General features: G+C 43.5%; 1 protein-coding gene across 2 annotated transcripts in view; it reads left to right on the forward strand.

Moving 5' to 3' along the window:
• The window catches only part of LOC110529328 (disintegrin and metalloproteinase domain-containing protein 12), a 148149-nt gene that overhangs the window by 81988 nt on the left and 50324 nt on the right, over positions 1-15837 (forward strand). For both annotated transcript variants that reach the window (XM_021611461.2, XM_021611468.2), the window contains exon 4: positions 5787-5865. In XM_021611461.2, the coding sequence (XP_021467136.2) occupies positions 5787-5865 (79 nt within the window). The remainder of the gene's footprint in view (positions 1-5786; positions 5866-15837) is intronic.

Genomic DNA, 15837 nt, shown 5'->3' on the forward strand with positions numbered 1-15837 from the left:
CGCAAGCCAATGCTAACTAGCATTAGCGCAATGTCTGGAAGTCTATGGGTATCTGGTAGACATAAAAACGGTATCCACAAGTTCATCTGACTCTGGTGAAGTAGATAAAGGGCCTCATTGCCAAAATCCCGAAGTATCCCTTTAAATACTCTACCCATGCATTTGACCAATGAGAAACAGCCCTATCACATCAGGTTCAATTAACATTCAAAAGCATGAATTTCAATATCCACATCCTGATTATAAATGTAAATGAATAACCTTAAGCACACATCAATAAAGGTGCTAACATGCCTTACCATAAATACACTTAGGGATGTGAAAATATACATCCCTCAGGGATAAGCTACTGCCGCATTACCCAACAATGAAAACCATGCGCAGGAACGCACCCCTTTTGCCTCTCAAATCTTGGACCAAATCAAATGTTATTTGTCACATACACATGGTTAGCAGATGTTAATGCGAGGGTAGTGAAATGCTTGTGCTTCTAGTTCCGACCATGCAGTAATATGTAACAAGTAATCTAACAATTTCACAACAACTACCTTATACACACAAGTGTAAAGGAATGAATAAGAATATGTGCGTAAAAATATATGGATGAGCGATGGCCGAAAGGCATAGGCAAGATGCAGTAGATGGTATAGAGTACAGTATATACACTTGAGATGAGTAATGTAGGGTATGTAAACATTATATAAAGCGGCATTGTTTAAAGTGGCTAGTGATACATTTATTACATCCAATTTTTATTATTGAAGTGGCTAGAGATGAGTCAGTATGTTGACAGCAGCCACTCAATGTTAGTGATGGCTGTTTAACAGTCTGATGGCCTTGAGATAGAAGCTGTTTTTCAGTCTCTCGGTCCACGATTTGATGCACCTTTACTGACCTCGCCTTCTGGATGATAGCGGGGTGAACAGGCAGTGGCTCGGGTGGTTGTTGTCCTTGATGATCTTTTTGGCCTTCCTGTGACTTCGGGTGGTGTAGGTGTCCTGGAGGGCAGGGAGATTGCCTCCGGTGATGCGTTGTGCAGACCTCACTACCCTCTGGAGAGCCTTACGGTTGTGGGCGGAGCAGTAGCAGTTACCATACAAGGCGGTGATACAGCCTGATAGGATGCTCTCGATTGTGCATCTGTAAAAGTTTGTGAGTGTTTTTGGTGACAAGCCACATTTCTTCAGCCTCCTAAGGTTAAAGAGGCACTGCTGCGCCTTCTTCACCACGTCGTCTGTGTGGGTGGACCATTTCAGCTTGTCCGTGATGTGTACGCCGAGGAACTTAAAACTTTCCACATTCTCCACTACTGTCCCATTGATGTGGATAGGGGGCTGCTCCCTCTGCTGTTTCATGAAATCCACGATCATCTACTTTGTTTTGTTGACATTGTGTGAGGTTATTTTCCTGACATCACACTCCGTGGGCCCTCACATCCTCCCTGTAGGCCGTCTCGTCGTTGTTGGTAATCAAGCCTACCACTGTAGTGTCGTCTGCAAACTTGATGATTGAGTTGGAGGCGTGCATGGCCATGCAGTCATGGGTGAACAGGGAGTACAGAAGAGGGCTGAGAACACACCCTTGTGGAGCCCCAGTGTTGAGGATCAGTGGGGTGGAGATGTTGTTTCCTACACTCACCACCTGGGGGAGGCCCGTCAGGACGTCCAGGACCCAGTTGCACAGGGCGGGATCGAGACCCAGGGTCTCGAGCTTAATGACGAGTTTGGAGAGTACTATGGTGTTAAATGCTGAGCTGTAATCGATGAACATAATTTTTACATAGGTATTCCTCTTGTCCAGATTGGTTAGGGCATTGTGCAGTGTGATTGCGATGGTGTCGTCTGTGGACTATTGGGGCGGTAAGCAAATTGGAGTGGGTCTAGGGTGTCAGGTAGGGTGGAGGTGATGTGGTCCTTGATTAGTCTCTCAAAGCACTTCATGATGAAGGAAGTGAGTGCTACGGGGCGATAGTCATTTAGCTCAGTTACCTTAGCTTTCTTGGGAACAGGAACAATGGTTGCCGTCTTGAAGCATGTGGGAACAGCAGACTGGGATAAGGATTGATTGAATATGTCCGTAAACACATCAGCCAGCTGTTCTGCTCTGAGGACGCGGCTAGGGATGCCGTCTGGGCCGGCAGCCTTGCGAGGGTTAACCCGTTTAAATGTTTTACTCACGTTGGCTGCAGTGAGGGAGAGCCCACAGGTTTTGGTAGTGGGCCGTGTCGGTGGCACTGTATTGTCCTCAAAGCGAGCAAAGAAGTTGTTTAGTTTGTCTGGGAGCAAGATATCGTGACGGGGCTGGTTTTCGTTTTGTAGTCCTGCCACATAGCTCTCGTGTCTGAGCCGTTGAATTGCGACTCTACTTTGTCTCTATACTGATGCTTAGCTTGTTTGATTGCCTTGCGGAGGGAATAGCTGCACTGTTTGTATTCGGTCACGTTTCCGGTCGCCTTGCCCTGATTAAAAGCAGTGGTTTGCGCTTTCAGTTTTGCGCGATTGCTACCATCAATCCACAGTTTCTGGTTGGGGAAGGTTTTAATAGTCGCTGTGGGTACAACATCACCGATGCACTTGCTAATAAACTTGCTCACCGAATCAGCATATTCATCAATGTTATTGTCCGACGCTATGTGGAACATATCCCAGTCCACGTGATCGAAGCAATCTTGAACCGTGGAATCCGATTGGTCGGACCAGCGTTGAACAGACCTAAGCACGGGCGTTTCCTGTTTTAGTTTCTGTCTAAAAGCTGGGAGCAACAAAATGGAGTCGTGGTCAGATTTTCTGAAAGGAGGGCGGGGGTGTAGTTGAGCGCTTTGTATGCATCGCTGAAGTTAGAACAACAATGTTCCAGGGTTTTTCCAGCCCGGGTCGCGCATTCGATATGCTGATAAAATTTAGGGAGCCTTGTTTTCAGATTATCCTTGTTAAAATCCCCAGCTACAATAAATGCAGCCTCGGGATATGGATAGAACCGTTTTCAATCACAGAGGAAAACAAGGTCATAATTTACATTTCTGAAGATTTACCTTAACTTTTGAATTGCTAAACATGATGACATTATAAAGGTAACTTCTGATCGTTACATACATAAGAAAGAGTAGTATTTGACCGGGAGACGCACAACAATAGGTTTTGGCGCCAAACCAACACTCCATACTCAAGCTCCTTATATATGTTTCTCTTCTTTTACAGGTGACCAGCAACATCCAAGTGGACATCTCAAACCACATTAGTATCAATAAATAAATATGCTTCTCGTCAACTGTAAATCATCATCAGTGTCTGGTTATTCGTATAGGCATGTCTTTAGATTATGTTACGGAGGACATACAGGACAATCGTCACATCCACACACTCCTGCCACCCAATCCACCCAAGACTGTTCTTTCTGCTACTGCATGGCAAGCGGTGCCAGTGCACCAAGTCTGGAATCAACAGGACCCTGAACAGCTTCTACCCCAAACATACGACTGCTAAATAGTTAATCATATGGCTACCCGGACTACCTGCATTTGCACTAATTCTCTTGCACAGACTCTACGCACACACTCACACTATCACACCACTCACACTGACACACACATAATCTGCACACTCATGCATACTGACGCAACACACACTCACTCACACTTTCACACATACGCTGCTGCTACTGTCTTATCTCTCCTGTTGCCTAGTCACTTTGCCCATACCTACACTACCATTCAAAGGTTTGGGGTCACTTAGAAATGTCCTTGTTTTTGAAAGAAAATCATATTTTGTTGTCCATTAAAATAACATCAAACTGATCAGAATATATAGTGTAGACATTGTTAATGTTGTAAATGACTATTGTAGCAGGAAACGGCTGATTTTTTAATGGAATATTTTCATAGGTGTACAGAGGCCCATTATCAGCAACCATCACTCCTGTGTTCCAATGGCATGTTGTGTTAGCTAATCCAAGTTTATAATTTTAAAAGGCTAATTGAGCATTAGAAAACCCTTTTGCAATTATGTTAGCACAGCTGAAAACTGTTGTACTGATTAAAGAAGCAATAAAACTGTCCTTCTTTAGACTGGTTGAGTACCTGGAGCATCAGCATTTGTGGGTTTGATTACAGGCTCAAAATGGCCAGGAACAAATAACTTTCTCCTGAAACTCATCAGTCTATTCTTGTTCTGAGAAATGAAGGCTATTCCATGCGAGAAATTGCCAAGAAACTGAAGATCTCGTACAACTCTGTGCACTACTCCCTTCACAGAACAGTGCAAACTGGCCCTAACCAGAATAAAAAGAGGAGTGGGAGGCCCCGGTGCACAACTGAGCAAAAGGACAAGTACATTAGAGTGTCTAGTCTGACAAAAAGATGCCTCACAAGTCCTCACCTGGCAGCTTCATTAAGTAGTACCCGCCAAACACCAGTCTCAACGTCAACAGTGAAGAGGCGACTCTGGGATGCTGGCCTTCTACCTCAATTACCTTGTACCCCTGCACGTCACATCAACTCAGTACTGGTACTGCCTGCATATAGCCATGTTATTTTTACTCATTATTGTTATTTACAATGTATATCTATTCCTCATGTCAATATTTATTTATTTTTCAATGTTCTATCTTTAACTCTACATTGTTGGAAAAGGATCCGCAAGTCAGTTGAAAACAAATTCGTATTTACAATGACGGCCTATCCCGGCCAAACCCAGACGATGCTGGGCCAATTGTGTGCCGCCCTATGGGACTCCCAATCACAGCCAGATGTGATGCAGCCTAGATTCAAACCAGGGACTGCAGTGATGTCTCCTGCACTGGGATGCAGTGCCTTAGACCGCTGCGCCACTCAGGAGCCCAATGAAGTTTATGAAGCATGTGACAAATAAAAATGTATTTGATTTGATCTTGTCAGTGTCTGTGATATGTACACTCAGCTCACACCTCTTTTCCTTACTGTAGTTTCTATATTCCAGTACATCTTGTTCCTCTGAATATCCCTGAACTCAGACTCTGTTTCCTTCATCTCACATACTAGCAAGGAAACACGTAAAATATGCAAACACTCAATGAAGCACCTAGGGGCTCTCGCTCTTTAACATCCTTGGTTCCTGAGCCGAATGGACAGATGTTCCTGATCTGCTTGCCAAGCCACAAATCCTTTCTAACAGACTTAAGTATAGCACCACAAAACATACTTCTTAGAAATAAATACTCTGTATAGTATTTGAGGCACCGTTTTGGAGGACAGCACTCAGCTACCTACAGACCCAACTACACCTACTGCACTCATAGATTAACTCTTGCTCTCTCTTTCTTTCTCTACACACAGACACCCACACACCCACCTACACACTCCCAAACATGTTCCAGTGACCATCCGCTCTGATGTCACTTTGATTATGCAGCTGTAGAGATGGGTGTTCCTGCAGCTCCTCAGCCAACGCTTGGGGTGGGACTCACCATGTCCATCTGCTCATCGCCTGCAGTGTGAAACATACACACACACACACACACTAAAATAATAGAATTAACTCATCAGCGATTCTTCAGCGTATGAGTGTACAGTATGCAATTCAAGGTCACACCCGAACCCTGCCCCCGCTCCTCTAGCTTCCCAATGCTGTATATTTTACCTACACCTAATCCCTAACAGCTCACACCTCACTCAGAATACTGTATAAGGCCATTAACCAGAGTGTGTCCTACTTCTCTCTAGTCCTCTGAAAGGGATTGTGTTTTTTATGTGGAGCTGAAAATATACCTGCTTGTGATGTCTCTATTTCCTTTTCTGTTCCTTCCTCTTTTAGGGGCCTGTTTGCGAGCCATTACACTGAGACACATTATCTGGACGATGGCAGTGCAGTCACTGGTGCTCACAACTTTACGGTAGGCTGGAGGTTGAGTGTTTCTGACATTCATGTTTGACTGAACATTGTGTGCTGCTGACTTTAAAGGATGGACCTTTAAAGATGTAATGTAAACGGATGATTCAAATGGCCCTCCGGTAATGTTGAGGACACATATCTGAATTATAGACATGGCGTTGGCATCCAAAAGATCAAATGTTATCATCCAGTAAATGGAGAATGACTAACTTAGTTTTCAGTGGGGAATATCTGTACAGTTATTGACATACAGCCATATTTACATGTAGACCTAACAATTGGTGAATTGATACATGGTTAGGTACCTTAAGGGGAGACAGGTATAATATATGTACATTATTGCACAAAGCATCGTGCTTTTAAGTCCTCCAGGACCAGAACATGCTACATTTCAATGGCTGTCAAGGTCATTTGGCTTCGTTCGCTTACAGTTTGATTTACAGTAGTTAGCCACTGTAAGTATGCAGATGCTATTGCCAGGTCCCACATCTTAGTCAACTGAACTTTTGCTACTCTTCCTTAAAGTAATTAGCTCAACTGTTGACAGTTTGACAAAAGGTCAGCACAGCAACTTTTCTAGGCCAGCCTTCAGGTAGAACGTGTTGAAGCGTTCTGGGATAACCAAGCCAACCAAGCCTCATTAGTGATTTTCAAAAGCCTTTGCTTAGTTAGCAGGCTTGTTCCCGCTTCACAGTTGGAGTGAGATTGAAAATATGACTTAATTGAGCAGAGGTGAGGACAGCTTGACAGGTGCTTGGCAGTTGGAAAGGGAAATGCTTTGTGATTTGGCACTGATTGACAATATAATTTCCTCAAAGCTAAACTGTACGAATGCCCATTGTTGCATTCTAAATAGTAGGTTGAATGGGTATGCAAAAATGTAAAGTTTTATATTATGTGACATTTCTCAAATTGACTATGCTTTAAATGCCATGACATCGCACCCTTTTTAGACTTTTCAGATGTTTGACCTATGAAAAACCAACTGTCAAAAAACACTTATTTTGAAAGTAGATTACCTTGTATTTGCCTGCTATTTTCGTTTTAAAAGGTCACTATCCAAAACACAACTGAAAGTATTTATGGACATTATAAAACCATAAATTGGTACGCACTCAAAAAATGAATCACAGTGTCCTAAAGAAAGATGAAGAAGCTAAGGTAAATGCTAAACCTAGCGTTTCCCAATATATGTCTATGGCACCGTTCATGTTTAATGTAATGGAAGTGAAGTGAAGGCCATTAAGCCTAGCTGGTGACTCAGCAATGTATATTATATATTCATAGTAATGCTTTTTCAAATAGTTTCACATAAAGAGTCTCATTCCTTTCCTTTCAGAGGAGTAAGGGAGTCTCTTTTGGAGTCAAGTCAGCACAGCTGAAGTGATTGTGTAAAAGTATGAACTGTGGCTATGGAAAATGCCAGCCTCAAGTATTTCCTCACAGTTCAGTATTGACATTCTGTATTTTTCAAACAGACTTTTGGCTAACAAATCAGTTGGTCTTGGAGGGATTAGTGTAGACTTGAAAGAAGCCTGTCAGCCATAATACAGAGGTTTTGTTTTCACTCCAAACCAGACAGTTCCTCCTCATCATACTGTCTCAGACAGACAGTAGCTACATTATGTCTCTGTACACTTAGATGGCTTCCTTTCCACTTCTCCTTTCCATGGTTGACCATGGGTGAAACAAAAGATAAGTATACGCTAAATCCATTTGAAATCGATCACTTTTTGACAGCATCCATTTTGATTAAAACATTCCATACATGTTTGCCCATGGAAGAAGTGGTCAGAAAGTGACATTTTTTTTTAAATGACAAAACATTCATGAGATAAAGGTGCTCAAAGTTGACCCATTTTGCATACCCTACCATTCCATGAGACATCCATGTCTTCTTCACTGGAAAAGATAACCGGTTGAGTTTAATATAATTTAAAAGCTTCCAAACAGGTTAGTCAAACTATTTGATCATTTCAACAACAATTCTTTGGGGGGGGGGGAATTTTGTCATTTTCTTACCTTTAACCTTAAAAAAAACTCTAAAACGTGTAAACTCAGATTTAGCTTTCACCCTATTTTACATCATCTGAGGTTTTTGTGTTGTGCCTGCCATCGGTTGAGACAACATGCTCTTGAATACAGGGTGGGTGTCATTTCAATCATATAAATATAATTCATAGAATGGACCTATCCCTTCAGGCCACTGCAATTTAGCTGGTACACCATTGACATTTAAATTTAATTGACATTTGAACTTTTAATTATTACCACAAAGATGGCTGCCGGTTCACACACCGGTGAATGTTAACTTCAGTGGTCATGTCTATTCTATAAAATATATATATATATATATATATATATATATATATATATGCCATTTTTTATGATTCTACAGATAACAGACAGAATACTTAGAGGTCAGCTACACACACGGATCCCCTCCAAATCAAACCCACCCAAACCCCCCCATGCTCTAACAGAGTCCCACCCCAAAACCAGATTTAAAGCAGCCATGATATACAATGAGTAATATAATCACATAGTAAAAGAAATACAAAGATATTATAAAACAAAAAGTTTAAAAATATTAAAAATAATGATACCATTTCTAATTTCGGTTGGTTTATGGAGATGTCAAATTAGCTGAGTCCATGTCTTCTACAAAGTACAGGAAAGGTTGCCAGATATTATATAATGTAATTGAAGATCCCCTAATGGAGTAGCGTGTTTTCTCTATCTTGAGATGTTGCTTAACTTCCTTTATCCAGTGGTTAAAAGTAGGAGGAAACCGATCCTTCCACTTAAATAGTAGAAGACGTCTAGCTAGAAGAGTGGTAAATATCAGCATGTTGCCCATAGAACTGTTTAGAGGGGCCTCCTGTGGTGCCACTCTATAGAACTATTTAAAGGGGCCTCCTGTGGTGCCACTCTATAGAACTGTTTAAAGGGGCCTCCTGTGGTGCCACTCTATAGAACTGTTTAAAGGGACCTCCCATTGTGCCACTCTATAGAACTGTTTAAAGGGACCTCCCATTGTGCCACTCTATAGAACTGTTTAAAGGGACCTCCCATTGTTCCACTCTATAGAACTGTTTAAAGGGACCTCCCATTGTGCCACTCCAAATAATGCAATAAAAGCAGAAGGTTCTATATGCCTTTCCAGTATGTTAGAAAACATCTCAAATGTCGGGCATGTCCAAAACATGTTTATTAAAGTACTGTAGCAGGAGCCTGCTTACATCAGTCACAAGTGGGATCTATTGACCAATCAAATCAAATCAAATGTATTTATATAGCCCTTCTTACATCAGCTGATATCTCAAAGTGCTGTACAGAAACCCAGCCTAAAACCCCAAACAGCAAGCAATGCAGGTGTAGAAGCACGGTGGCTAGGAAAAACTCCCTAGAAAGGCCAAAACCTAGGAAGAAACCTAGAGAGGAACCAGGCTATGAGGGGTGGCCAGCCCTCTTCTGGCTGTGCCGGGTGGAGATTATAACAGAACATGGCCAAGATGTTCAAATGTTCATAAATGACCAGCATGGTCAAATAATAATGATGACAGAAGTTGTTGAGGGTGCAACAAGTCAGCACCTCAGGAGTAAATGTCAGTTGGCTTTTTATAGCCGATCATTAAGAGTATCTACCGCTCCTGCTGTCTCTAGAGAGTTGAAAACTGCAGGTCTGGGACAGGTAGCACATCCGGTGAACAGGTCAGGGTTCCATAGCCGCAGGCAGGACAGTTAAAACTGGAGTAGCAGCACGGCCAGGTGGACTGGGGACAGCAAGGAGACTTCATACCAGGTTGTCCTGAGGCATGGTTCTAGGGCTCAGGTCCTCCGAGAGAGAGAAAGAAAGAAAGAAAGAAAGAGAGAAAGAAAGAAAGAGACAATTAGAGAGAGCATACTTAAATTCACACAGGACACCGGATAAGACAGGAGAAGTACTCCAGACTGACCCTAGCCCCCCGACACATAAACAACTGCAGCATAAATACTGGAGGCTGAGACAGGAGGGGTCAGGAGACACTGTGGCCCCATCCGACAGGGCCAAACAGGCAGGATATAACCCCACCCACTTTGCCAAAGCACAGCCCCCACACTACTAGAGGGATATCTTCAACCACCAACTTACCATCCTGAGATAAGGCCGAGTATAGCCCACAAAGATCTCCGCCACGGCACAACCCAACCCAGACAGGAAGATCACGTCAGTGACTCAACCCACTCAAGTGACGCACCCCTCCTAGGGACAGCATGGAAGAGCACCAGTAAGCCAGTGACTCAGCCCCAGTAATAGGGTTAGAGGCAAAGAATCCCAGTGGAGAAAGGGGAACCGGCCAGGCAGAGACAGCAAGGGTGGTTCGTTGCTCCAGAGACTTTCCGTTCACTTTCACACTCCTGGCCCAGACTACACTCAATCATCTGACCCACTGAAGAGATGAGTCTTTAGTAAAGACTTAAAAGTTGAGACCGAGTCTGCATCTCTCACATGGATAGGCAGACCATTCCATAAAAATTGAGCTCTATAGGAGAAAGCCCTGCCTCCAGCTGTTTGCTTAGAAATTCTAGGGACAATTAGGAGGCCTGCGTCTTGTGACCGTAGCGTACGTGTAGGTATGTACGGCAGTACCAAATCGGAAAGATAGGTAGGAGCAAGCCCATGTAATGCTTTGTAGGTTAGCAGTAAAACCTTGAAATCAGACCTTGCCTTAACAGGAAGCCAGTGTGGGGAGGCTAGCACTGGAGTAATATGATCACATTTTTTGGCTTCTAGTCAGGATTCTAGCAGCCTTATTTAGCACTAACTGAAGTTCATTTAGTGCTTTATCCGGGTAGCCGGAAAGTAGAGCATTGCAGTAATCTAACCTAGAAGTAACAAAAGCATGGATTCATTTTTCTGCATCCTTTTTGGACAGAAAGTTTCTGATTTTTGCAATGTTACATAGATGGAAAAAAGCTGTCCTTGAAACAGTCTTGATATGTTCGTCAAAAGAGAGATCAGGGTCCAGAGTAACGCCGAGGTCCTTCACAGTTTTATTTGAGACGACTGTACAACCATCAAGATTAATTGTCAGATTCAACAGAAGATCTCTTTGTTTCTTGGGACCTAGAACAAGCATCTCTGTTTTGTATGAGTTTAGAAGTAGAAAGTTTGCAGTCATCCACTTTCTTATGTCTGAAACACAGGCTTCTAGCGAGGGCAATTTTGGGGCTTCACCATGTTTCATTGAAATGTACAGCTGTGTGTCATCCGCATAGCAGTGAAAGTTAACATTATGTTTTCGAATGACATCCCCAAGAGGTAAAATATATAGTGAAAACAATAGTGGTCCTAAAACGGAGCATTGAGGAACACTGAAATTTACAGTTGATTTGTCAGAGGACAAACCATTCACAGAGACAAACTGATATCTTTCCGACAGATCGAAACAAGGCCAGAACTTGTCTATGTAGACCAATTTGGGTTTCCAATCTCTCCAAAGGAATGTGGTGATCGATGGTATCAAAAGCAGCACTAAGGTCTAGGAGCACGAGGACAGATGCAGAGCCTCAGTCTGACGCCATTAAAAGGTAATTTATGACCTTCACAAGTGCAGTCTCAGTGCTATGATGGGGTCTAAAACCAGACTGAAGCATTTCGTATACATTGTTTGTCTTCAGGAAGGCAGTGAGTTGCTGCGCAACAGCTTTTTCAAAAATTTTAGAGAGGAATGGAAGATTCCGATAGGCCGATAGTTGTTTATATTTTCTGGGTCAAGGTTTGGCTTTTTCAAGAGAGGCTTTATTACTGCCACTTTTAGTGAGTTTGGTACACATCCGGTGGATAGGGAGGTGTTTATTATGTTCAACATAGGTGGGCCAAGCACAGGAAGCAGCTCTTTCAGTAGTTTAGTTTGGAATAGGGTCCAGTATGCAGCTTGAAGGTTTAGAGGTCATGATTATTTTCATCATTGTGTCAAGAGATATAGTACTAAAACACTTGAGTGTCTCCCTTGATCCTAGGTCCTGGCAGAGTTGTGCAGACTCAGGACAACTGAGCTATGGAGGAATACGCAGATTTAAAGAGGAGTCCGTTTTGCTTTCTAATGATCATGATCTTTTCCTCAAAGAAGTTCATGAATTTAGGGCCTCCCAGGTGACCAAGGTCGCCAGGTGCACGGTGTTTCCTCTGACACATTGTTGCGGCTGGCTTCCGGGTCGATTGCGCGCTGTGTTAAGAAGCAGTGCGGCTTGGTTGGGTTGTGTTTCGGAGGACGCATGACTTTCGACCTTTGTCTCTCCCGAGCCCGTACGGAGTTGTAGCAATGAGACAAGATAGTAGCAACTAATAATTGGATACCATGAAATTGTGGAAAAAAAGGGGGTAAAAAAAATATTTTAAATTAAAAAGAAGTTCATGAATTTATTACTGCTGAAGTGAAAGGCATCCTCTCTTTGGCAATGCTGCTTTTTAGATAGCTTTGCGACAGTATCAAAAATACATTTTGGATTGTTCTTATTTTCCTCAATTAAATTGGAAAAATAGGATGATCGAGCAGCAGTGAGGACTCTTCGATACTGCACGAGAGTATTGTCTTTCCAAGCTAGTCGGAAGACTTCCAGTTTGGTGTGGCGCCATTTCCGTTACAATTTTCTGGAAACTTGCTTCAGAGCTCGGGTATTTTCTGAAAACCAGGGAGCTAGTTTCTTATGACAATATATTTCATTACTAGTGCATAGATTTCATTACTAGAAGCTCAAAAGACGAAAACGTCCGGGTTTTTTTGTAAATTGAAATTTGTTATCGTAAATGTTAGCAACACCTCCACCTTTGCGGGATGCACGGGGGATATGGTCACTAGTTTAACCAGGAGGTGAGGCCTCATTTAACACAGTAAATTCATCAGGCTTAAGCCATGTTTCAGTCAGGCCAATCACATCAAGATTATGACCAGTGATTAGTTCATTGACTATAACTGCCTTTGAAGTGAGGGATGTAACATTAAGAGCCCTATTTTGAGATGTGAGGTATCACGATCTCTTTCAACAATGCAGGAATGGAGGAGGTCTTTATTCTAGTGAGATTGCTAAGGCGAACACTGCCATGTTTAGTTTTGCCCAACCTAGGTCGAGGCACAGACACAGTCGCAATGGGGATAGCTGAGCTGACTACTCTGACTGTGCTAGTGGCAGACTCCACTAAGCTGGCAGGCTGGCTATCAGCCTGCTGCCTGGCCTGCACCCTATTTCATTGTGGAGCTAGGAGAGTTAGAGCCCTGTCTATGTTCGTAGATAAGATGAGAGCACCCCTCCAGCTCGGGTGGAGTCCGTCACTCCTCAACAGGCCAGGCTTGGTCCTGTTTGTGGGTGAGTCCCAGAAAGAGGGCCAATTATCTACAAATCTTTTGGGAAGGGCAGAAAACAGTTTTCAACCAGCGATTGAGTTGTGAGACTCTGCTGTAGAGCTCATCACTCCCCCTAACGGGGAGGGGGCCAGAGACAATTACTCGATGCAGACACATCTTTCTAGCTGATTTACACGCTGAAGCTATGTTGCGCTAAGTGACCTCTGACTGTTTCATGCTAACATTGTTGGTGCCTACATGGATAACACTTGCCAGTTTTATCTTTAGCCAGCACCATCTTCAGATTAGCCTTAACGTCGGTATCCCTGCCCCCTGGTAAACAGTGTATGATCGCTGGATGATTTGTTTTAAGTCTAATACTGCGGGTAATGGAGATGCCAATGAATAGGGTTTTTAATTTGTCAGAGCTAATGGTGGGAAGCTTTGGCGTCTCCGTAACAGGAGGAGTAGAGACCAGAGAAGGCTCTGCCTCAGACTCGCTGCTTAATGGAGAAAACCGGTTGAAAGTTTCTGTCAGCTGAAAGAGCGACACCGGTTGAGCATTCCTACAGCATTTCCCTCCAGAAGCCATGAGAAAGTTGTCCGGCTGCGGGGACTGTGCGAGGGGATTTGTACTAACGTTACTATCTGTACTTACTGGTGGCACAGACGCTGTTTCATCCTTTCCTACACTGAAATTACCCTTGCCTAACGATTGCGTCTGAAGCTGGGCTTGCAGCTCAGCTATCCTCGCCGTAAGGCGATCGTTCCCCAGTATATTATGAGTACAGCGACTGCAATTAGGAGGCATCATGTTAATGTTACTACTTAGCTTCGGCTGGTGGAGGTCCTGTAGAACCATGTCCAGATAAAGCGCCCGGAGTGAAAAAGTTGAATGAAAAAAAGTTGAGTGAGGGAAAAACTAAAAATATAAACGGCAATTAAAAAGTAAAAACCGTAAAGTTGTCAAGTAGCAAAGTAAGGTTGGCAACAAAACGCACAGCAACACGTAAACAAGTCTACAAGTTCGGTTCCATTTCAATGCAGCCGATGACCTAATTTAAATTGAATTACATCATGTCTTAGACATATAGATGAAGAATGTATTCTCTTAAGGATACTCTGCCAAGTTTCGTCTGAAAGTTGTCCCCTAAATCCTCTTTCCATTGGTTCTTAAGAGAGTTCAGGGAATCCAGATTGTGCGAGTTTATACAAGGGTTCACTTTAAAACTATAATCTAGAATGGAGGTAGGTGGGCATTATGCTCTCAATCTCACACAAATTATCAAGGAACCTACCAGGTAGAACCCCAAATCTGTAAACATGGGCGCCCTCATAGACATCATCCTGACCAACTTGCCCTCTAAGTACACCTCTGCTGTTTTCAACAAGGATCTCAGCCATCACTGCCTCATTGTCTGAGTCCGTTATGGGTCCGCAGTCAAACGACCACCCCTTACCACTGTCAAACGCTCCCTAAAACACTTCTGCGAGCAGGCCTTTCTAATCGACCTGGCCTGGGTATCCTGGAAGGATATTGACCTCCTCCCGTCAGGCATCCTCCCTGGTTGTTCTTCAGAAGTGCCTTCCTCACCATCTTAAATAAACATGCCCCTTTCAAAAACAACAACAACTATGAACAGATATAGCCCTTGGTTCACTCCAGACTTGACTGCCCTTGACCAGCACAAAACCATGCGCACTGCACTAGCTTTGAATAGTCCCTGCGACATGCAACTTTTCAGGGAAGTCAGGAACCAAGATACACAGTCAGTTTGGAAAGCTTTTTCAAACAGCTTTTTCAAACAGAAATTTGCATCCTGCAGCACTAACTCCAAAAAGTTTTGGAACACTATAGAGCACCTCCTCCTAGCTGCCCACTGCACTCTTGCTTGGAACCAATGTCACCACCGATAAATCCACGATAATCGAGAATTTCTATAACCAGTTCTCTACAGCTGGCCACGCTTTCCACCTGGCTACCCCAACCCCAGCAAACAGCTCTGCACCCCCCGCAGCTACTGGCCCAAGCCCCCCCCCCCTGCTTCTCCTTCACCCAAATCCAGACAGCTGATGTCCTGAAAGAGCTGCCATTGTCGCAGCCCCAATTACTAGTCTGTTCAACCTCTCTTTCGTATCGTCTGAGATTCCTAAAGATTGGAAAGCTGCCGCGATCATCCCCCTCTTCAAAGGGGGAGACACTCTAGGCCCAAACTGTTACAGACCTATATCCATTCTGCCCTGCCTTTCTAAAGTCTTCGAAAGCCAAGTGAACAAACAGATCATCGACCATCTCGAATCCCACCGTACCATCTCTGCTATGCAATCCGGTTTCCGAGCTGGTCACAAGTGCACCTCAGCCATGCTCGACCTGGCCAAGACTTTTGACTCTGTCAATCACCGTATTCTTATCAGCAGACTCAACAACCTTGGTTTCTGTAATGACTGCCTCGCCTGGTTCACTAACTACTTCTCAGATAGAGTTCAGTGTGTCAAATCAGAGGACCTGTTTTCTGGACCTCTGGCAGTCTCTATGAGGGTGCCACAGGGTTCAATTCTCGGGACGACTCTTTTCTCTATATATATCAATGATGTTGCTCTTGCAGCAGGTGATTCTTTGATCCACCTCTACACATACGACACCA

The sequence above is a fragment of the Oncorhynchus mykiss genome, chromosome 1, assembly GCF_013265735.2.
Source record: "Oncorhynchus mykiss isolate Arlee chromosome 1, USDA_OmykA_1.1, whole genome shotgun sequence".
In the NCBI taxonomy this organism is placed as follows: domain Eukaryota; kingdom Metazoa; phylum Chordata; class Actinopteri; order Salmoniformes; family Salmonidae; genus Oncorhynchus; species Oncorhynchus mykiss.